The sequence below is a fragment of the Salvia splendens genome, chromosome 12, assembly GCF_004379255.2.
Source record: "Salvia splendens isolate huo1 chromosome 12, SspV2, whole genome shotgun sequence".
Taxonomy (NCBI): domain Eukaryota; kingdom Viridiplantae; phylum Streptophyta; class Magnoliopsida; order Lamiales; family Lamiaceae; genus Salvia; species Salvia splendens.
Genome location: NC_056043.1, coordinates 1,872,397 through 1,895,240, shown reverse-complemented (window position 1 = coordinate 1,895,240; position 22,844 = coordinate 1,872,397). Strand labels below are relative to the sequence as shown.

The 22,844-nt window shown below is 36.4% G+C and overlaps 3 protein-coding genes and 1 long non-coding RNA gene across 4 annotated transcripts; all 4 read left to right on the top strand.

Moving 5' to 3' along the window:
• The first annotated feature begins 2,746 nt into the window (after positions 1-2,746).
• Positions 2,747-5,328, top strand: LOC121759143 (cytochrome P450 72A14-like). The gene is made up of 5 exons (XM_042154647.1): positions 2,747-2,863; positions 2,979-3,169; positions 3,411-3,552; positions 4,534-4,602; positions 4,954-5,328. Exons 1-5 carry the CDS (start codon positions 2,747-2,749, stop codon positions 5,326-5,328), a joined length of 894 nt encoding a protein of 297 aa, XP_042010581.1.
• Positions 5,329-6,365: 1,037 nt separating this feature from the next.
• Positions 6,366-7,859, top strand: LOC121758533. Its single transcript, XR_006041501.1, has 3 exons — positions 6,366-6,579; positions 7,088-7,306; positions 7,378-7,859. It is a non-coding gene; the product is annotated as an uncharacterized LOC121758533 (long non-coding RNA).
• A 1,732-nt stretch (positions 7,860-9,591) lies between these two features.
• LOC121758346 (cytochrome P450 72A225-like) lies at positions 9,592-13,494 on the top strand. Its single transcript, XM_042153753.1, has 4 exons — positions 9,592-9,865; positions 10,445-10,659; positions 10,821-11,441; positions 13,069-13,494. Exons 1-4 carry the CDS (start codon positions 9,592-9,594, stop codon positions 13,492-13,494), a joined length of 1,536 nt encoding a protein of 511 aa, XP_042009687.1.
• Positions 13,495-18,651: 5,157 nt separating this feature from the next.
• LOC121757220 (cytochrome P450 72A225-like) lies at positions 18,652-21,315 on the top strand. Its single transcript, XM_042152732.1, has 4 exons — positions 18,652-18,935; positions 19,331-19,545; positions 19,698-20,318; positions 20,721-21,315. The coding sequence occupies exons 1-4, from the start codon at positions 18,662-18,664 to the stop codon at positions 21,144-21,146; spliced, it is 1,536 nt and encodes a 511-aa protein (XP_042008666.1). The 5' UTR covers positions 18,652-18,661; the 3' UTR covers positions 21,147-21,315.
• Positions 21,316-22,844: the final 1,529 nt, after the last annotated feature.

Here is a 22,844-nt window from a genome sequence, read left to right as displayed (position 1 = left end):
CATCCTATTTTCCTTTTCCTACCTACTACCGCTTATGTATATACTCTTGACAAATATTGCTCTATTTCGACTAAATATTATTGTGATCTATTGCTAACTTTCTTTAAGTTGATAATAAAAATCTCAATATAATTACATTAAAATGTCAATATAAACTTATTTATATTAAATAAATAAGTTTCAATTTTTCTTAATTGTTTGATTCTCTGTAGGAATAACGGTTTTGGTGATGTTTAAAACAATGTTTAGTTAGAATAGAAAATTAATCATCATTTCCAAATTTACTGATTCGTATTTTTTTGGGGACATTCTTAGTTAAATGAGTCTTTTTGGAAAAAATTAATTATTTTAATTTATCTTATACCATCTATTTATTTTACTTTATCTCCTATTTTATTCTCTTACAAGTTATTTTAGTAGGCATTGCCAAAAAAAATCTCCTTGGGACGAATGGAATAATAAGAAAGCAAATGTTTAGTGTAATGAAACACATCGTTTTAAGCATCATCAAAAGATATCATTTTATACACGGATGACACAGTGTAGAAAATTTAAAATTGTGATTTTTATTAGAGTAATTGCCTATAAAATCTTGAACTTTGACTTTGACCAAACTTTGTGATTTTATAGTCAATTAACCCATTTTAATATTCCATCTTTCGAATGACAGGATAAATTAAATGACAATTATCTCTTCTATATTAATTGAGATTTTATGAAAATGGTGAAAATTGATTGGCAGGTAAGAAAAGCTTTGTGTGGTTCGGACCAAGGCCGGCACTGGTAATCACAGAGCCTGAAGTTGTAAGAGAGATTTTGTTGAAGAATTATATCTTCCAGCAGATTCCAGGAAGCCCATTGACTTCGTTTCTAGGAAAGGGACTAGTGATGCTCGAGTGTGAAGAGCAGATAATTTAGGGTAATGGACAAAAGACTTCAGAGTTAATCCTAAAACATGTATTAATTAAAATTATGGTAATGGACAAAAGACTTAAACGGATATTAATTAAAAAATTTAATACAATATTTATATTTAAACGGGTATATAAGTGGGTATCGGGTATACCGGTTCGGGTATCGGGTATACCCGATACCCGCAAAAACCTGAAACTCAATACCCGTACCCGAACCCGAACCCGTTCCCACTTATGTCGGGTAGCGGGTACCCGAAACCCGACGGGTAACGGGTCGAGTGTGCGGGTACCCAATACCCGCTACCCGTTTCGACACCCTTAGACTGAATTATGGGCCAAGCACAGGAAATTGATCAATCCAGCCTTCCAAGTCCAGATACTAAAGGTGCGTCCTAACTCCTACCTACGATTGTCGCGGTTCCGGTTCCGGTTCTGAGGAGAACTGAACCGTAACCGGACCGGCGACCCTTTTTTCGTAGTTCTGATTTTTTCCGTTTTTTTCAAAAGTGTTTTGCTATATTAAAAATTTAGTTGCATTTACGTTTTGACAGTTTCGATAATTTTGACTAAATTAGTAACTTAATTATATTTATATTAAAAATGAAATGAATGAAGAGTGTTCATATAATTTGTCTATTTAATATTTTATTTTCAAGTTAATTTAAGCATGTCTTAACTTTTATAATTAATTCATTAATTATAGCACTGTTAAATATGAATAAAACATATTATTCTGGATAAGAAAACATCACACAAGGTTTTTTCTGTAGATGATCAATTAAACTTTAGTCATTTTAGTATTATTTTAGGTGCACTTTTTACGTGTCGGTCATATCCAACCCGAACCTAGATTCTACCCGGTCTAACTTATTCAAATTTTAATTTTTTTTCCAATTTTTTTTAAACCACATATTCTCTTAAGAATAACCAAAACTACTTTTAATCAAAGTGATTTTTATTCACGAATGGTAATTATGTATAGTACTTTCATTTTCATTTATAACAATAATTGCTTTTGGACAAGCAACTTTTATTAAAAAATTAATAGATTTTGTTGTTTTATTTTCTTGCTCTGCTCAGCATATGGTGGGATCATTTCACTTGAGCTGCACCAATATGCTGAAAAAATGGGACGAACTCGCAAAGACCGGTGTTCCGATAGAGTTGGACGTATGGCCTTTTCAAAATATGGAGCTTTTCACATGCTCTCTCTTGATTTCTTGTGCTCTTGTCTCCCTCTTTTATGTTTGGAAATTCTTGAACTGGGTTTGGTTCACCCCCAAAAGCCTCGAAAACCACCTCCGCCGCCAGGGCTTTGCCGGGAACCCTTACCGGCTGATGACCTCAAAGATTCGGCCGCCATCATATAAAATGCCGAGAACCAATCCATGGAGTTCACGAACGATATCGTGTCTAGGGTTTACCCTATCTTCTACACGGCTTTCAAGAACCATGGTAACATATGTCTCACTTCTATAATTAAATAGTACTCCCTCCGTCCCGGGCTACTCGCTCATTTCCTTTTCGGCTCGGAGATTAAGGAATGAGTGTATAGGAAAGTAAAAAATGACGGCTGTAGGTGAAATTTTTTACTAAAAATGGAAAGAGTGCAAGTAACTTGGGACGCCCAAAAAGGAAATAAGTGCGAGTAGTGCGGGACGGGGGGAGTATTAATTAACTTTTGTTACTGTATTTTAACTTATAAAATAACACTGTATAAAATCTTGGCATGTAAGAAAAGCTTTGTGTGGTTCGGACCAAGGCCGGCACTGATACTCTCGGACCCTGAATCCGTGAGAGACGTTTTGATGAAGAATTATATCTTCGTGAAGATGCCAACTAGCCCATTGAATAAGATGCTTGGGAAGGGACTGGAGATGCTTGAGCAAGATGAATGGACTAAGCATAGGAAATTGATCAATCCAGCCTTCCATGTCCAAAAACTCAAGGTAGGGTTTCATTCATCTATATGGTTTTTGGCTAAGGAAATAGAAGTATTTTTATTTTTGAACATTAATTTTTATTCATGAAAACAATTAATTGTTATGTACATGACATGAGCAGAATATGGTGGGATCATTTCACATGAGCTGCAGTATTATGCTGAGAAAATGGGACGAAATCCCAAGGATCGATGGCTCGATGGAGTTGGACGTATGGCCTTATCTTCAGGCTATGACGGCCGATGTGGTTTCGCGCGCTGCTTTTAGAATTAGCAATGACAACGGAGAGAAGATCGCCCGCCTCAAAAAACAGTAAGCCGCATGCATCTTGCAAGCTAATCGCTCTCTCTACCTTCCTGGATGGAGGTATGCCGTCCACAAAAAATAGTGTCATTTTTCGATTATGATCGGTCTAAATAAATTAGTCTCATTTCTATTTATGAGAATTTTCTCACCATATTTTCCTTCTCTCTCTCATAATTTAACAGTTGTTCATTAAAACTCGTACTGCTCACAAACGAGACTATTTTTTAATAATAACGAACTGGTGCAGGTACATGCCGACGAAAGCAAACAGGAGGCTGAAGCAACTCACTGAAGAAATCAAATCGATATTTCGGAGCATTATCAGTAAAAGAACGGAAGAAGAAGCAAACAGAAGTGAAGAAGATGGCAACAAGGAAGCCGGGAGACTTGTTGGGAATACTATTGGAATCGAATGCGAAAGAAATGAAAGAAAACGGAGCCCAGTCCGGGTTGAACATGAAGGATGTGATGGAAGAGTGCAAGAACTTCTTCTTCGCCGGCCAAGACGCCTCGGCCGCTCTCCTCTCCTGGACAATGATTCCACTTAGCAAGAACCAGGACTGGCAAGCACGTGCTAGGGACGAGGTCCTTGCAAGCTTTCGGGACAAGGAAACCCGACTATCAAGAGCTAAACCACCTCAAAATTGTGAGTATTTATAGAAAAAATGTTGTATTGCATAACTTATATGCAGGGACGGAACCAAAAAATTATATAAGCCGGTGCTAAAATTTAAAAATATATTAATATTTCAAATATACAAAATGGAGTGCATCTTTATAATTTTTGTGAATCGAAATGCCAAAAGATAATTATTTCCAATGCATCTCCGTGTCATGAAACCATCAAAAAAGAATAGTCTCGTTATTTTTATTTCAATTTTGTTTACAGATTTTCCACTCAAAGTGATTCTTTAATAATTCACAATTTAACTCAGAAATTATATTACTATTATTATTTGAAGCATTTAAAATTAACAATTCAACATCATTCTCTATTTTTTTAAAAAATATCAATAATTGTATTGAAAAACAACAAGATTTATTAGAGGCAATTTTATCAAAATAAAATATTATTATTATTGCTACTGTATGTACAAAATTAGTATTTTACGAGTCATCATATTTGTTCTAAGAGGCAACTTAATCAAAATAACACATATATCTACAAAAAAATCAGATAAATTAAGAAAATGAGATACATAATTATTTTCTTTTCTAATTATTTAGTCAAAATATATCGTTGTCGCATGTAGGATTTAATTACTCATCTAAACTGAATAAAATAAAAACCAAGAAAGCCCAACAATAAAAATATTAATGGCCCAACAATTAATAGCTAATAAGCTCTAGTAGGTCATCTTCTTCAACAGTTGTTCAAAAAACGCCACGCCAGAGAAACAGAGAAGGACTCAGACGACCATGGGTACTGGGCGCCGGAGGTACAGGGTTCCGTACCGGCCAAGCCCCCGCTGGAGCGGTGGCTTGGCCAAGGGTATCTCCGTCCCTGCTTATATGCTCTGCATTCGTGAACACCATCCTCGTTTTGTTCATGATTCCAAAACACATAATTAAATTAAAATTAGTAAAGTATGAAACAGAAAAAAGGTGATTATTAATTAAAATTGGTAAAGTAGGTTATAAAAAATGTGGTTGGTGGTCATATTACCAAAAATAGAAAAAAAATTAATTTTTTTTCCTAACAAAATTTTTAAAAAATAGATTATTTTTTGTGAACAGTAGTATATATATAAATATATGTTGAATAGTCTCTAATATCGAGAGGTGTGCAGTTGGGCATGATCTTGCACGAGGTTCTGAGGCTGTACCCGCCGATAGTGATGCTGGCGCGTCATACTGATAAGGCTGACGCGTCAGGGAAGGTGACCATACCGGCCGGGGTGCAACTGATGCTTCCGGTGCTACTACTGCATCACGATGTTGAGACATGGGGACCTGACGCGAAAGAGTTCAATCCAGAGAGGTTTGCACAGGGCGTGTCGGGGGCGACAAAGGGCCAGCTCACCTACTTGCCATTCAGGTGGGGGCCGAGGGGCTGCATCGCGCAGAATTTCGGGAAAACTCTCTCTGTCCACTATTTAAAGAGTCATTTTGCAATTTTGGGTTGTCTACTATTTAAAGAATCTTTTTCTTTGTTCTACAATTAATATGTGGATTTCATATTCCACTATCTTTTTACACTTGCAATCTATTATAAAACTATTAATAAAAATGGGTCCCACATTTCTTTCTCCATTTACTTTTTCACAAAGTCAAATAATTTTTTAAAATTCGTGATGGTCAAAATGATTCTTTAAATGCTGGTACGAGGGAGTACATTTTTTCTTCTACATGAGCCCACCGGCCATAGTGAGAATCCGAGCCCAGCTAATCTGAAATAAACTTGGGCCCAAAATTTTCGAGTAAATCCGATAACACACATATTAAATGAGAAGAAATGAAAATGAATGAATATCATCGCAAGTAAAATATGACCCTAAAATTCAATGTCAAGATTTGTTCCAACTAAATTAAGGAAAATCTTGCATGCCACAATCACAAATCTTATGGACAAAAGAAAATATAACTCATGAAAAAGACCACTAAACTAGATAACAAAGTAAAAGCTTTCTTTCTTAGTACTTTTAAGGTATGGGAGAAGGTGATTGGCTAGAAATAGATCCTAAATCTCTTCACTACTTGGATCCAACACGTGTTCCTCTCAGTCCTTTGTATTTTGCTAAAATCGAACTTGATCACCCATGTCGTGTCACCTCTGATGGCATAGTGGACATGCTGCTCTGATAACACGTTAGATGTTATTCCCTTCGTCCCAGGTTGACCGAGGTAGTTCTTTTTAATGAGCTAAAGTGAAATAGAGAGAAGAGAGAATAAAATAGAAAAGATAGCATAGTGAATTTTTGTCAAAAAAATAAGTCAATTAACATGATATACGAATCAATTAACCCGGGACAGATTAAACATAGGTCACGAGTATCACCTTTTTTTTTGTTTTAACTTTATGTTCAATGTGAGACGACTCAAATATGAATATCTCAACATCCTCACACTCATCTTTCTCTTATAAATATTGTCATTTTTATGGAATAATGTCACTACTCTTTCATTGACAAAACTAGCAATGGATATTTTCAAATGTTCATTGGCAATCTCTTGTGCAATTCTAGCTCTAGTATATGTCACCTCCAAATTCTTGAATTGGATATGGATTAGGCCAAAGAAGCTGGAGAAATTCCTGAGACAGCAAGGTTCCCATGGAAATTCTTACAAGCTTTTCCATGGAGACTTAACAGAAATGAAGGCGGCTACGAGAGAAGCCATGTCCATACCCATCAACTTCTCCAACGATATTTTTCCTAGAGCCAGTCCCTTCTACCACAAAGCTTTACAAAAATACGGTATGCACTTCACTTTCTTCTCATCTAAGAGCATTAGCAACGCATGCATAGAGGCTGTGAGCCGCTGTCTGGCCCCAGCCCCGCTAGTGGTTGTGTTACAGGTTGCAGAACTCATGTAACGCAACCTTTTTGTTCAAGTTGATAAATTACTATACTTTTATAATTAATATAGTTTTTTTCCCTATAAATACAACACCAAACAAAATCAGACATTTACATTTCATCTTCATTTATGATATCTCTCTAAAATCTAATTTCATGAATTTAAAGTAAGTAGGAGTTATAGTTATGTAGCAACATTTAGTTGTTTTTAATTGAAAATAACAATAATAAAAATAATATAGAATTAGAGAATAACTAATAAATGAGGTGTGGTTTAATTTGAGGTACAAAATGAAGTCTAAGTTTGAGGTATTGTTGTATGGTTTGAGGTTTGAGTGAAAATGCAAATGGCCTAACTTTATAGTCTCATATCTTTGAATAGTTTTAAGATTGTTTTGGTCTGTAGGTGAGAATTGCTTTGTCTGGTTTGGGCCAAGACCCGCGGTCTTAATCTCCGAAGAATTATGTTTTTCGAGAGATCATGTCGAAGAATTATGTTTTTCCGAAGCCTCATGGAAGACCGGTTAAACGACTGATCGCAAGAGGGTTGGCCTCGCTTGAGGCCGACAAATGGAGCAAGCACAGAAAGCTCATTAATCCGGCGTTCCATGTCGACAAATTGAAGGTAGTGTGCATGAAATAGGAACACCATTAATTTTGTTTGTGTTTTTGATTTGGTTTGATGCAATTAAGCAGCATATGGTTCCATCTTTCTACTTGAGCTGTGGTGATATGTTGAGCAAATGGGATGAGATTGTGGGAAATGAAGGATGTTGCGAAGTGGATGTGTTGCCTCATCTTCAGACAATGACGAGTGATGTGATTTCAAGAACTGCGTTCGGGAGTAGCTGCGAGGAAGGGAGGAAGATATCGCGTCTACAAAGCGAGCAAACGAAGCGTACCGTGGGAGAGGATCGATCTATCCACATCCCGGGATACAGGTGATGCATGCATGTATGTATACATATAAGGGCATCTTTAACGGGGTGCGTATCATTTTACACGGGGTGCACATGCGTCGTTGCATCTTGTGTACATGCGCGCAACGTTTTACACGCAGTTTGGGGTAGAAAATACACAGCCGTGCACAATACGGGGGCGATGATGCGAAGGAGTTCAAGCCGGAGAGGTTTGGGGATATTGGCGTGGCAAAGGGGGCGTATTTTCCCTTCGGGTGGGGGCCGAGGATATGCATTGGAAAGAACTTCGCTATGTTGGAAGCTAAGATGGCGATCGCGATGATTGTGCAGCGTTATTCGTTCCAATTGTCGCCGGCTTACTCGCATGCGCCTCGTATGCTCATCACCCCGCAACCTCAACATGGCGCGCACTTGATTCTTACGAAATTAGAACGTTACACAAAAACTTGTGTGCGAAAAAATTATTATTGTCGTGTGATAGCTTTTGGTCTGAAACAATATATATTTTGGTCGATAGCTTTTGGTCTGAAACAATATATATTTTGGTCGATATCTAACGATTCTATCAAAAACAATTAACAGTCAACAACATTTTAACTATATCTTAATTATTATCTCACTGCCACCCCTTTACTTAATTTAGTCATAGACAAATCTCAATTTAATTTATTTTATATTGTACATTATGTTACTATCTCAGCCGTGCACACGCACAGTCGCTCACCACTAATTATAATTATTTAAGTCTTTAGTCTCATTAATACTAGTATTATATGGCAGCCCAATGGCCCATTAATTTAAAGTAATTACACACGTCTTTTTTATAATTATACAGCCCATTGGGCTGCTAAATGATTATTGGGCCAAAAGAAGAAGTTTCAAAAGGCACAGCCCAGCTGCTATAATTTATGACCCATTCGTGATGTCCCATTTTGAATAGAAGACTCTTTGACTATTAACTTTTCAATATAACTTTATTTATTATATTCCTAAGGGCATCCGCAGTGGTGCGGGTGTCCCGGCGCCCTTCCCCGCGGAATTCCCATTGTCACGTCATAAGGACTTCCCACTGCTCTGCCACGTCATAAGGACTTCCCACTGCACAGTGGCAGAATTCCCCTACGGAATTCCCACATTAAAAAAATTCACAAATTCACAAATTAACCAATTTCCGAAAGTAAATAATTTACGGAATTAAAATTTTGACGCGAATACGGAGAAAACGACCACACTTTATTTTTTTTAAAAAAACATACTTCATTAAAAAAAATACATAATTAATTAAAAAAAGTACATTATTTTTAAAATAAGAACCGGCTCGTCACTCCTCGGATCCGTGCGGAATACATAATTAATTAAAAAATTAAATGCAAAAATCAGAATTCCGTGACAGTCCACACAATGGCGGACGTCAGGACGGAATTCCGCGGAAGGGCGCGGACCTGTGACGTCCTCATGCGAATTCCGTATCCGCGCGTGTGTGGCCTAATGGCGGACGTCTGCCACGGAATTCCGCCAAATCCGTGGGAATTCCGCGTCGACGTCCGCCATTGCGGATGCTCATGCATCGATCTTTGTTATTATATTCTTTTCAAAGAAAGGCACCAATATGAACCCACAACCCAATCTTTTCGAAAAGGTTGAAATTTTTGAAAGAAATGCTTCAAATTGCGAATGTAATACACTTATTATTGGGGTCATGTGTGGCAGCCAATGGTCAATAATAAAGGCTCGTATGAATTTTTAGTTTTTGCCAAAAAATACCATATTTATTTTGTTATTATCCTATGACTCAGCAGCCAGTTACAAGTTGTAAATACTACAAGCTAAACATTAATCCATGTGCTATATATATTTTTCCAAGAAATCCATCTAAATATTTTATAAAATAATAAACCACATGCACTATTTTATCCATATTATAGTGTATAAATAAGCCCCATCCCTCTCATATCTTCCACACCAAATAAAAAACTAAACTATCACAACTATGGATGTTTACATTTTGTCAGCCACTATTTCTATTGCTTTTGTAGCTCTGATATACCTATGGAAATTTTTGGATTGGGTGTGGTTTACCCCCAAAAAACTCGAAAAAATCCTACGTCAACAAGGCTTCAAGGGAAATTCTTACAAGCTTTACTATGGAGATTTCAAAGAGATAGGAAGGATCACTGGAGAAGCCTTGTCCAAACCCATGGAGTTCACTAATGATATTCAACCTAGAGCTACTTCCATTTACCACCAAGCTACCAAAAAATATGGTATATACACTAATTACTTCTTGTGCATTGCAAAAAAAATGTGGGCTAGCTTGGGGCTATCAGGCTCTGTTTTTTAAATTTATTCGAAAATATATTTTTTAGGTGATTCGGATTATTAACGCGCTTTGCGTAACATTTTGCATGAGATTTTGAGAACTCTGTGGGACCCTTGAACACTTCAAGTGTTTCCACCACTTAATGCATGCAATATGGATTATTAAAACCCTAAATATTATCAGTTCGTGAATATATTAAATTCAGTTCAGATCACAAAACATATTAGTTTCTCACTCACTATAAGTTTGATGAATCATAAATATCAATTTTTTACTCAATATTAGGAACCTATATGATTTGTGATAAATGCCTCATTCTGAATTCGATCTCATATTCTGCGAATTTAATCCCAAATTCTGAAAGGCTTGCAAATTCAATCCCTTTTTTTCCAAAATCTCTCACTAAAGGTATTACTTCTATTGTATGCACTAAAGATTATTCAATAATTAGGTCGGGGATTCAAGTCATCCAGTGTGTGTGAGTTGTAACCCGGAAATATTTCTAAATGGTTACAATTTTCAGGTGAGAATAACTTCATTTGGTTCGGTCCGAGGCCTGCAGTAAGCATCACCGATCCCGAGATCATAAGAGAGATTTTTTCGAAAAACAATGTCTACTTGAAGCCTTCGGGTAATCCAGTTGCAAGAATGTTCAAAGGACTAGCAACGTACGAAAAAGAAAAATGGGCCAAACATAGAAAGCTGATCAATCCCGCCTTCCACGTTGAGAAATTAAAGGTATATATATACATGAAATTTTGAATGAAAATAAAATTGAAAAACCAGCCGGTTCGACCAATTCAACCGCGAATCAGCGCATTGTCCGGTCCGGTTTAATTACAAAACCGTTTTTACTGTTAGACTTAAAAACCTAACTGGTTCAACCTTTGATGCAACAGCACATGGTTCCGGCTTTCCACGCCAGCACGGTTGAGATGCTGAACAAATGGGATGCGATCGTGCCAGATGGCGGATCATGTGAGGTCGACGTGTGGCCTCATCTTCAGACCATGACGAGCGACGTGATTTCAAGAACAGCGTTCGGGAGTAGCTACGAGGAAGGGACGGAGATCTTTCAGCTCCAGAGGAAGCAGGTGGAGCTCATCATTGAGGCGGGCCGCCACATGCCCGTCCCAGGATGGTTGCCCACGAAGAACAATCGGAAGATGAAGGAGGTTGTGGCGGAGGTCGAGTCACGGGTGCTCAGGATCATCAACAAGAGGATGAAGGCGATGGAAGCCGGTGAACCGAGCTCGGATGACTTGTTGGGTATATTACTGGAATCCAATGCAAAGGAGATTAAAGAACATGGAAATGCATCCGGAATGACAATGGAGGATGTGATGGAGGAATGCAAGGTTTTCTACTTTGCCGGCCAGGAGACTTCTGCGTCTATGCTGGTATGGACAATGATCCTTCTGAGCAAGCACGAGGACTGGCAAGCCCGTGCCAGGGATGAGGTATTGCAAGTTTTCGGGAAACGTAAACCGGAATATCAAGAGCTAAACCACCTCAAAGTTGTGAGTACATATACTTTTTGACTATTTGAGATATTTACAACTAAGTTGTCCTATATCGAAAATGTGAAGCAAAAGAAGATCAACTTATATAGCCAGTTAGTTAGTCATTCCTTCCATTTGGTTTTATAATAAAACCTTGTTGGGGTTTAGTTGGTCTTCTTTTTAAGTATCAGGTACCTTTAGGCCATCCACAACGCTGTTCCTATACCGTTCCTTAAACTACTATTTGCGGGCCCGACTGTACTTTTTTACTCCATTCCTTAAGTAAGGAACGGAACCTGCAACCCTCCGTTCCTTAGCCGTTCCTTAACCGTTCCTTAAATTACTATTCATTCAATTTCATTTCTTATTTTTATTTCCAACCCAATTCAATTAAAACAAACACCCTTTATTAAAAAACACATAACATTAAAAAAAATTACAACTTAAACTTAAAAAAAATAAAAAACACACAATTAAAATCCTAAAAAAATAAAAACACACAATTAAACGTGGGAAAATAAAAAAACTACTCCGAAAGTGGGTGGTTGGTACCCACCCGGCGTCGCCGACCCCTGGGTGCCCGGCGTCGACGAACCGGAACCACCAAGTGTGTTGTACATGGTCTCCCAATCGCCGAACGCGTTGAGATCCCACCCACCGGAGCCGCCACCGCCGTAGTTGCCGTTGCCGGACATTTTGTGAAGAGATTGAATATGAAAATTGGAGAGGAAATGAAGTTGATTTAGGAAGAATAGATGTGTAGTTGTGTGTGAAATGAGGATGAATTAGGAGTATTTATAGAATAAGAAAATAAAAAAAATTTAAAAACGGTAAAAAAATGGTAATAATACAGTTAAATTTTTTTTTATAAAAATAATTTTTTTTTAAAAAAAATAATTATTGCGTCAGCACGTGACGTCGCCCACTCGCGGGCCGGCAAGTGGGCGTCACGCACGATGCGGGGGAGAGCCACGTCGCCGAAGCGCGTGGCGGCACAGACCGTGCCGCGAGTCGTGCCGTCGGCACCCGGCACGGCATGGGAACGGAACCTCGACGAAACCATGCTCCGCTACGCGTTCCGCTGCAAAGTCGTTCCGGCGGAACGGCACGCGGAACGCCGGTGGCCCGCGTTGCGGGTGCTCTTATAACTTAGACCGTACCTAGTCCCCTAAAATCTAAAATTATGCCCCATGCTCGAGTCGAATATCTTATCAGAGGTGATGGGACATCAGTGATCATGTTATGTATTATGAATGCGTAATATGACATTATAACAAAGTAGGCCCATGCCTTGATCCGAATTTGTCATCAAAGGTGACAGAGCATGGATGATCCTGTTCAAATACAGAAATACTCCCTCTGTCCATAAAAATAAACACATTTGGGAAATGCGGATTTTAATACATAATCGGTAAAGTATGAGAGAGATAGAAAGAAATATTTATTGGTGTATGTTAGTAAAGAATAAAGTCCACCTCATTAGAGAAAAAGAAGTTACCAAAAACAAAAAGTCGACTATTTTTCTGGGAAGTAGGGATAATTGTGAAGTAAAAACAAATCTACTACATAATTGCTATTGAGTCACACATGAATAAAATCGTACCTAACTCCCGTAAAATCTAACAACACATGTATGTTCCCGCAGATGAACATGATCCTGAACGAGTGTCTGAGGGTATATTCACCGCCCACAACGCTCACTAGGTTTACGCACAACGAGGCTAACTTTGGAAAGTATCGTATACCAGCCGGAGTGCAGCTAGTGCTTCCCGTGCTAGCAGTGCACCACGACAAGCAGCTGTGGGGGGACGACGCCACCAGCTTCAAACCCGAGAGGTTCGCTGAAGGCGTGTCCAAGGCCACACAGGGTCAGCCTAAGTTCATCCCCTTCGGTTCGGGGCCTAGGGTTTGTATCGGGCAGAACTTCGCGATGTTGGAAGTGAAGATGGCGATGGTGTTGATTCTGCAGAATTATTCGTTCAAGCTTTCGCCGTCGTATTCGCATGCTCCTCATGCGCTCATCACTCTCCAGCCTCAATTTGGAGCACATTTGATTCTTACCAAACTGTAGTTGATTTTATTTTTTTACTTTTGTTATTTTGTTTTGTGTGTGGTGTGCTTGTATGCATTTTTTTATCAGAAAAAATGAAGTTGTAATAATCACAGGTTACTGTAAAAACTTGTGTGAAGTTTGTGTTGTCTTGACCTTGAAATAAAATTTGTTTTGTTTAATACTCCATAGAACTATAGAGGTTTAATCAATTGACAACTCACACCTTATAATTGTTACCAGCAACTAATTTATGACCATACGATTTTAAGAGATATGATGGTATGTAAATTGTCATTTAATTTCATTTTTTCATTTATTATACTGACATACATGTAAGCTATGTTGATATGCAGTTGGTTTATGATATATATGAAAATTTTTGAAAATATTATCATATTTTGACATTGAAACATATGCATATGCATGTAGGATTTCATTAGAATCCTTACTAAATCATCTTTAATTTGATATATGTTGTGTGAAAAATATAATTAAAATTGAGATAATTATATATTGGTTTTATAATAAAATGTGAATGGAATGAATAAGTAGAATGTATGGTCCACTTACCAAAATGAGATATTTAATGGCGGACGGGGGAGTATAGAGCATTATAAATTAATTTGCAAAAAGTTTAATTCTTAGTTGAAGTATAACTTTTTATTGAATTGATTTTCAAAATTTTTAATATCATTTCAAATTTTAATATAGCATCTTTACCAACCCTTTAATATTCCTATGATGCACAAAATGGCGCGTGGCATAGCTTATTTTCAGCTTAACAGTGTTTTCAAGGCCTAAAACGACATTAACTGTTGTGCATACTTTGAATAAAATGCGAGGGTTATTTTCTAAATACTTTACCAAAATAGAGTTTGTATTATAAATATTTTTGGTTGATTGATGACTTATAATCAACGTCATTTCTATTTGATTGATGCACTTGATTCTTAGTTTCTTACCAAGCTATAACTACTTATTCTGCTTTAGTTATTATGTTTAGTGTAATTTCGTATAATAGTGGTGTTTTTGCATCTGAAAATGAAGGCAAAACAAGATCTAGATTCGTAATCAATACTTGTTCTGTAGTTTTTTTTCCAGGATTGAATGAATCATGCACTTGAATTCACTACTTACATTATCTACGACATTGTCAATCAAGTGCTTATATAATTCCTATTACAATAGTTCCACGGAATTAAGAAAGCTAGAAAATTTATATATCATTGATGTCTCATGCCAATAATAATGGCCATAATTCAAGGAAATATATTCGGCATCGTCCATTTCAAAACAATTACTGAGCGCCACTTACCCAGGCATAAAATAAGAACTACACATATTGAGTTTCGTCCATTCAAACATAGTAACACGGCCTTCACATATTTGGCGCCACCTACCCCCAATAAAATCAGAGTCTATAACTAGTAGTACAAATTGAATCCTTATTAGTACATAGGAAAACAAATAATACTAAAATATAAAAGCATTAATCTAATGAAAAGTTTATTTTTTAATTAAATACGAACTCAGAATTTTAAATTTATTTTTAATTAATAAATAAACTACCGTAAATTGTTTGAAATGGGCTGCCATTTAAAACAATTTCTCTATTTGGGCTGCTATTCTTGATCCTTCTTCGTCTAGATTTTGCTATGTCAACCGTCGGTCAACCGTTTAAGGTTTTGTAATGAAATCTAATTTTAAACCCCAATTTGATTTTTAAAAAATTTTAAAATCGATTCCACAATTATTTAATAATACAAATTCGATTATAAATCAGCATGGGCTTTATGATACACAACGGAAATTACGGATCAGAAACATATCTGGAATCATAATCAATATTGCATAGTTTGTTTTTCACAATTAATCGAATCATGCACTTGAATTCATTGCTTTCATTATCTTGTAAATCCGATACATAAATAATTCCCACATACAAAATCTCTGTAGTACTTTATGTACTTAATGTCCCATTTTATTTGTTTGATTCTCACAACTCTGTCAAGTTAGTCATTGCTACCATAGAATTTGTGGACAATTGCATTATGATGTGTGGTTTTTTTCCTCTTCTAAAGCTCATGTCTTTGAATAGAATGTTTAATAGCCAAGATATAATTGTGTATTCTCTTCTAAAAAAATGATGGTGTTGAGCATGGTACCTGAAAGGAGGTATGTGGCGTATCATACAACTACAACAGCATCGACGAAAGAGATGATGAAGACGTTGAATGAGATGCAAAAAAGGTACATCTGATAAGACGATTGTTTAATTTTAGAATTTCAGAGAAAAAATCGTGTAGCAACATCTAAACAAGTTCAATATGATCACCGTGCAATTGAACTAGGCTGATATTAAATTCGTTGATTAAATTCGCCGTGCCTGATGACAATGACAAGGTGTTGGTCTTGAGCCGGGGTGTTAAAACTCTTAAAATCTTGTCCCACATCGACTTGGTGATGATCCTAGCTCCTCTACATAAGTGTTGATAACTCTTCCCCTTATAAGGCCTTTTAAGGGGTGAGTGACCCATTTCTAATACGGGGTGTTGACAAAATTGTCCTAAATCGATTTTAACCCTTACTAAATTAAGGTAGTGAAGATTAATGGCCAAATATTAAAACACCAGGTGGACTGATTTTGAAAATAGATGCTGCTGATTAAAAAACTCCCATTCAAATGCATATGATCTTTCATACTCTCCTTTTTGAATATGAGCAAGAGTTTGACTATCAACTTTTTAATAAGCATATTTTCATTATTTCCATCTAGGAGACTTGCTAAAATGATAAATATATAACTTTTTAAAGCTTTATTTTTTTAATTCTGAGCAGTATATTTTTTGATGAGTTGAGTATTATATAGCTTATTTTGCATGTTCTTAATTCAAGTATATGATTTTTTTATTGAATTGATATTTAAAACATTTTAATAATATCATAAATTTTGAATTTTATAGCATATTCAACTACCCTGTAATGCCTTAGTTTCAAGGTAACAAGGTTTTCAACGCATACGACATTGCATGCATGTATACTTTGATTAAAATGCTAGCAAAACGAGGGTTTTTTCTAAATATAATACTCTCTCTGTCCATAAAAAATAGTCTCATTTTGTTGTTTTGGGATGTCTACAAAAAATTGTCCTGTTTCTAAAAATAGAAAGTTTATTTTTCATACTTTACATACTTTTTCTCCATCTCTTTAACTTTTTCAATATCTCATTAAAACTCATGCCGTCCACAAATGAGACTATTTTTTATGGACGAAGGGAGTACCAAACTAGAGTTTGTATCATTGGGTAGTAAATTTAATTATGTACTATCAAAATGGATACTAAATTTTTATTTCTTTGCAATAAGATTCATATTTTTCCTAGCCGTAGTAATATCTCCAAATTTGTTTAATTCCACACTTTTATTTTCTGATTGGTCTCAAATAAATAACATTGTTATTTTTATTCAAGTAACTAAAAATGAATGTGCACAATATATATATCCAAGCTTTATACGTAGGCTAAAAATAACTATAGAATCAACCTAAATAACTAATCTAAATTTTGTTCAATTTTACATCATAATTTATATAAATTTATCTTATTTACTGGTACTCCCTCCTTCCCCAAAAAATTGACAAATTTGTAAATGACACGGATTTTAATGTGCAATTGGTAAAGTAAGAGAGAAATGAGAAAAAATAAGAGAAAAAAGAAAAAAAAAAGTAGTGGAATTTTTGTTATTGGATTGTAAAATTCACATTATAAATGATGTGTGGTTATTTGTTGAAATTTTTTCTATATTTAGATTTTATCTAATTTTGAGAACTATCCAAAATAGTAAAACTAGTCTATTTTTTTTAGAGACGAAAATAATATTAAATCATTTCAAATATGGCGGCGACAAGTTGAAGCCGCAAACACATAATAATATGGATAGCGTTTGACCTAAGAATACAACAGTGAATAGATATTACTTTGGGATTAATGGCCAATGGGAATAGGATAATTTCTAATCAATTATACTCTTGTTTAGTCAACTTTATCTATATATTCCTAAGCATCGTTGTTGTTGTTGTATTATTTTAAAAGAAAGACATCAATATTAAGTAATAGACTAAAGGCCCATTTTTGTCCTTCACATATTGCGATTTTACGATTTTGGTCCAAAACATTATCTTTTGAATTATTCGGTCTCTCACAATTAAAAACGGGTCACATTTAGTCCGAATTGGACAGCACTGTTAAAATTTAACAGTCAACGAATCTTAATTGGATGTTGACCGGATTAAGTTAATAATTAGGGTTTATTAATGTCTAATATCTAATTAACCCAAACAAGAACTAGGGCCACCCGCTTTTATTGGGGTCATGTGTGGGGCCGCCCATGTTTGATACTAAGGGCTCGTTTGAGTTCCTAGTCTAGTTTTTTGTCAAGAATAATATTCGTAAAAGCTCAAAATTATACTCCCTCCGTTCGCCATTAGGAGTCTCATTTATGGGTGACACGGGTTTTAAGAAATGTTAAGAAAAATGGGTGGAAAAAAGTTAGTGGAATAGGGGTCTCACTTGTATATATTAGTTTTTAAAATGAATGTGAGTGGAATGAGTTAGTGGAAGGTGGGACCCTATTACCATTTATGGTAAAAGTGAACCGGGACTCCTATTTGCGGACGGACTAAAATAGAAAAATGGGACTCCTATTCGCGGACAGAGGGAGTAGTAGTTATAAAATCTACAAATCTTGACCAGTTATATCAAGTCAAGCCAGCCCTGATAAACTATTTCTTTTCTTATCCTGCAACTATATGAAGTAGGTGCCATAACAAGTTGAACAATAATTTAAACATAAAAACTAAAACCATATGCTATAAACTAATAAACATACTTCCAAGAAAGCCATCCAAATATTATAAACTAATGAACCACCACCAAACCATATTGATACATGCATGCACTATTTTATCCCTATGAACTTCAATTCAAACTTGAACAAACTAATGAATTCAATATTAATTAGTATCTAATTGTAATCTAATTAACCTTAACCAAATGAAACGGCCGACCAAATTGACTATTCCCAAGTCTAGATTGGAAACATAATAAACAACACTATATCATAGTGTATAAATAAGCCCATCCCTCTCATATCTTCCACACCAAATCAAAAACTAAACTATCACAACAATGGATGTTTACATTTTGTCAGCCACAATTTCTATTGCTTTTGTAGCTCTGATATACCTATGGAATTTTTTGGATTGGGTGTGGTTTACCCCCAAAAAACTCGAAAAAATCCTACGCCAACAAGGCTTCAAGGGTAATTCTTACAAGCTTTACTATGGAGATTTCAAAGAGATAGGAAGGATCACTGGAGAAGCCTTGTCCAAACCCATGGAGTTCACTAATGATATTCAGCCTAGAGCTACTTCGATATTCCACCAAGCTACCAAAAACCACGGTATGACCACTTCTCGTGCATCGCCAAAAAAAGATTGGTAGAAGCTATGTTTTATAAATTTTGTTCGCAAATGTATTTTTAGGTGATTTGGATTATTGATAGTGCTTTAGCATAACATTTTACCTAAAATTTTAATAAATTTGAAAACTATATAAAAAATAAAGTGAAATGTATTTCAGCCACTGAATGCATGCAATCTAAATTGAAATATAGAGAAAAAATTTTATGCTAGAATTACATATACTATTTCATACAGAACAAACTATGTCTAGATCTATCCTATATAGTAATCACTATTACTTATTTGGGCAAGTTGACTTCTCATCTTTTAGTATTTCTTTTGTATGCAATCAAGATTATTCCAAAAAAAAATTCTAAATGGTTACAATTTTCAGGTGAGAATAACTTCATTTGGTTCGGACCAAGGCCTGCAGTAAGCATCAACGACCCCGAGATTATAAGAGAGATTTTCTCGAAAAACAACGTTTACTTGAAGCCTTCCGGTAATCCAATTGCGAAAATGTTCAAAGGCCTAGCAACGTACGAGAAAGAGAAATGGGCCAAACATAGAAAGTTGATCAACCCCGCCTTCCACGTTGAGAAATTAAAGGTACATATCTTGAAATTGCGTAAATTTTAAAAAACCGGACCAGACTGGCCGGCTTGGCCGGTTTGGTTGAGAACTAACATGTTGTCCGGTTAGGTTAATTACAAAACCGGCCAGTTCGACAGTGAACTGATATATAACTTTGATGCAAACAGCATATGGTTCCGGCTTTCCACTTGAGCACAGTGGACATGCTGAACAAATGGGATGCGATCGTGCCAGATGGCGGATCATGTGAGGTCGACGTGTGGCCTCATCTTCAGACCATGACGAGTGACGTGATCTCAAGAACTGCGTTCGGGAGTAGCTACGAGGAAGGGACGAAGATCTTCCAGCTCCAGAGGGAGCAGGTGGAGAGGATCATTGAGGCGGGCCGCCACATGCCTGTCCCGGGATGGCTGCCCACCAAGAACAACCGGAGGATGAAGGAGATTGTGGCGGAGGTAGAGTCACGGGTGCTTGGGATCATCAACAAGAGGATGAGGGCGATGGAAGCCGGTGAGCCGAGCATGGATGACTTGTTGGGTATATTGTTGGAATCCAATGCAAAGGAGATAAGAGAGCATGGAAATGCATCTGGAATGACTATTGAGGAAGTGATGGAGGAGTGTAAGGTTTTCTACTTCGCCGGTCAGGAGACCTCTGCTTCGATGCTGGTATGGACAATGATCCTTCTGAGTAAGCACCAGGACTGGCAAACCCGCGCCAGGGAGGAGGTTTTGCAAGTTTTCGGGAAACGGAAACCTGATTATCAAGAGCTAAACCACCTCAAAACTGTGAGTACATATTATTAATTATTCTGGCTATTTGATATATTCACATGTGAGTTGTCATGAAAATAAAAAGTAAAAAGTGATAAATGTAAGTAACTAGTAGTAATTGAAAATTTGACTTTTATGATAAAACATAATTGGAGACTTGGAGTTAGTTGGTCTCACCTTCATGTATTAGGTATGTTTTAATAAATGAGATCGTACCTAGTCTTCATAAAATCTAACATTATATCAAAGCAGGCCACATGCCCGACCCTGATTTGTCTTCATTGGAGGTGACAAAGCATGGGTGATCCTATATAAATGTGAAGTAAAAAGAAATCAACTTAATACTTATTGAGTCACACATAAATAATACAGTATCCAGTCTCCGTAAAATCTAACAACACGTGTATGTTCCCGCAGATGAACATGATCTTGAACGAGTCTTTGAGGGTGTACACACCAGGCGCGACTCTCGGTAGGTTTACTCACAGCGAGGCTAACTTTGGAAAGTATCGTATACCAGCCGGAGTGCAGCTAGTGCTTCCTGTGCTAGCAGTGCACCACGACAAGCAGCTGTGGGGGGACGACGCCACCAGCTTCAAACCCGAGAGGTTCGCTGAAGGCGTGTCCAAGGCCACACAGGGTCAGCCTAAGTTCATCCCCTTCGGTTCGGGGCCTAGGGTTTGTATCGGGCAGAACTTCGCGATGCTGGAAGCGAAGATGGCGATGGTTATGATTCTGCAGAATTATTCGTTCAAGCTTTCTCCGTCGTATTCGCATGCTCCTCATGCGCTCATCACTCTCCAGCCTCAATTTGGAGCACATTTGATTCTTACCAAACTTTAATTGAATTTTTTTTTTAACTTTTGTTACTATGTTTTGTGTGTTTTCTTATAGTAACGGTGTGCTTTGTATGCATGTTCTTTTTATAAAAAAATAAGTTGTAATCACAAGTACTGTAAAACTGTGGGAAGTTTCACTTATCATGAGCTTCAAATAAAATTTATTGGTTTAACACATACAAGTAAATTATGTTTTAAGTGATTGTTTTCTAAGTAAGTAGTTGTTTTTATGAATAAAAGCAAAGGTATGTTAGAGGGAACCAGTGGCGGATCCAGTTAAGTACAAAGGGGTACAAGTGTACCCCAAAATTTCCAAGTAGCTTACTGGTAAGACACTCATATTTCACAGCGTCAACCAGGGGTCGAATCACCTCTGGTGTTGATTTTTACAAATAAGGGTGTTGTTTTTCAATATTTAGTGATTTAGTGATTCAGTGCATTTATGGTTTCGTTTTCACAATTCAGGTGTTGTTTTTCAATATTTAGTGATTCAGTGCATTTATGGTTTCTAATTAATCTTTGAATAAACATATCTGTTCTCTCATTTGTTTTATACCCAATAAAGAATTGTACAGTTTAATTTATTCTTTATTATTCATGGTTTCTATTTTTCCTCATCATATTTATTAGTAGTATATAGAAAATACAATATGTTTTGTTTTAGTTTAAATATTTAGAACTTTCTCCAAACCAAAATAAACTCCTTGTTATATAAAAAGAATTATACCATTTTATAAAATGAAATATTTTCAAGTATAAACACTAAAAATAATCTTTTTTATACACAAATATTACGGATTCATTGCAAAAAAAATTGAGATAACGGAAGAAATAAAATTGATTGAATTTTAAATTTCTTAAGTCATTGTAATTATTTATCGTACCCCCAATATGAAATTCCTGGATCCGCCACTGAAGGGAACATAAATCAAACTTTTTGCATTATTAAGAATTTTTTAAAAGAAAATGTAGTTCTAAACATTTTCCACAACATGGTCAATGTTTGGGACATAAAATGGGATTAAACCTTTTTTTTATTATTCTGCAATTAATTAACATTTTAAAGATTATTTATATGATAACAAGATTTTCTAGCGTTCAACTCAAGTCAAATTAAACCCCAAAAAATCTGGACAACATATTTTTTAATACTCCTACAAAAGTTAATCTTTTGTAGTCTTATGATTATGAGAGGTCGAATTGTAAATTTTCCATTCAAATATTTGTGCTTGTTATGTTTCCAAATATCTTTCTGATATGACCAATCTAAGCATTCAACCGTGAATTATAAGGCAACCCGAAACGCGTTACGCGGGTGGCTCGAGTCCCGTCCCTTCGTGACGAGACGGGCGCGGGACGCGTTGCAACGTCCCGTCACCATCCCGCCGAGACCTCCGTCACGCCAAGACAGTGCGCGAGCTGTCTCGCCACGCGCTTGCGCGACGTGGCGCGTTCCGGGGCGATGCGTGACGCCCACTCGCCTGCCCGCGAGTGGGTTTCGTAATGCTGACGCAATAAATCATTTTTTATAAAAAATTCGAATTTAATAAAAAAAATTAAAATTCGAAAACGGTAATATTACCGTTTTCGACCGTTTTCCCTTTTTTTTTATTTTTTACTCTATAAATACTCCTATTTCATCCTCATTTCACACACAAACACACATCTAATCCTCTCAAATCATCTCTCTTTCCACTCAAAT

Coding starts and splice junctions, on each gene's coding strand:
- LOC121759143 (XM_042154647.1), top strand. CDS start 2,747: ATGCCAACTAGCCCATTGAATAAGATGCTTGGGAAGGGACTGGAGATG. Junction 2,864..2,978: donor TCCATGTCCAAAAACTCAAG/GTAGGGTTTCAT, acceptor TGACATGAGCAG/AATATGGTGGGATCATTTCA. Junction 3,170..3,410: donor ATCGCCCGCCTCAAAAAACA/GTAAGCCGCATG, acceptor GAACTGGTGCAG/GTACATGCCGACGAAAGCAA.
- LOC121758346 (XM_042153753.1), top strand. CDS start 9,592: ATGGATGTTTACATTTTGTCAGCCACTATTTCTATTGCTTTTGTAGCT. Junction 9,866..10,444: donor CCAAGCTACCAAAAAATATG/GTATATACACTA, acceptor TACAATTTTCAG/GTGAGAATAACTTCATTTGG. Junction 10,660..10,820: donor TCCACGTTGAGAAATTAAAG/GTATATATATAC, acceptor TTGATGCAACAG/CACATGGTTCCGGCTTTCCA.
- LOC121757220 (XM_042152732.1), top strand. CDS start 18,662: ATGGATGTTTACATTTTGTCAGCCACAATTTCTATTGCTTTTGTAGCT. Junction 18,936..19,330: donor CCAAGCTACCAAAAACCACG/GTATGACCACTT, acceptor TACAATTTTCAG/GTGAGAATAACTTCATTTGG. Junction 19,546..19,697: donor TCCACGTTGAGAAATTAAAG/GTACATATCTTG, acceptor TGATGCAAACAG/CATATGGTTCCGGCTTTCCA.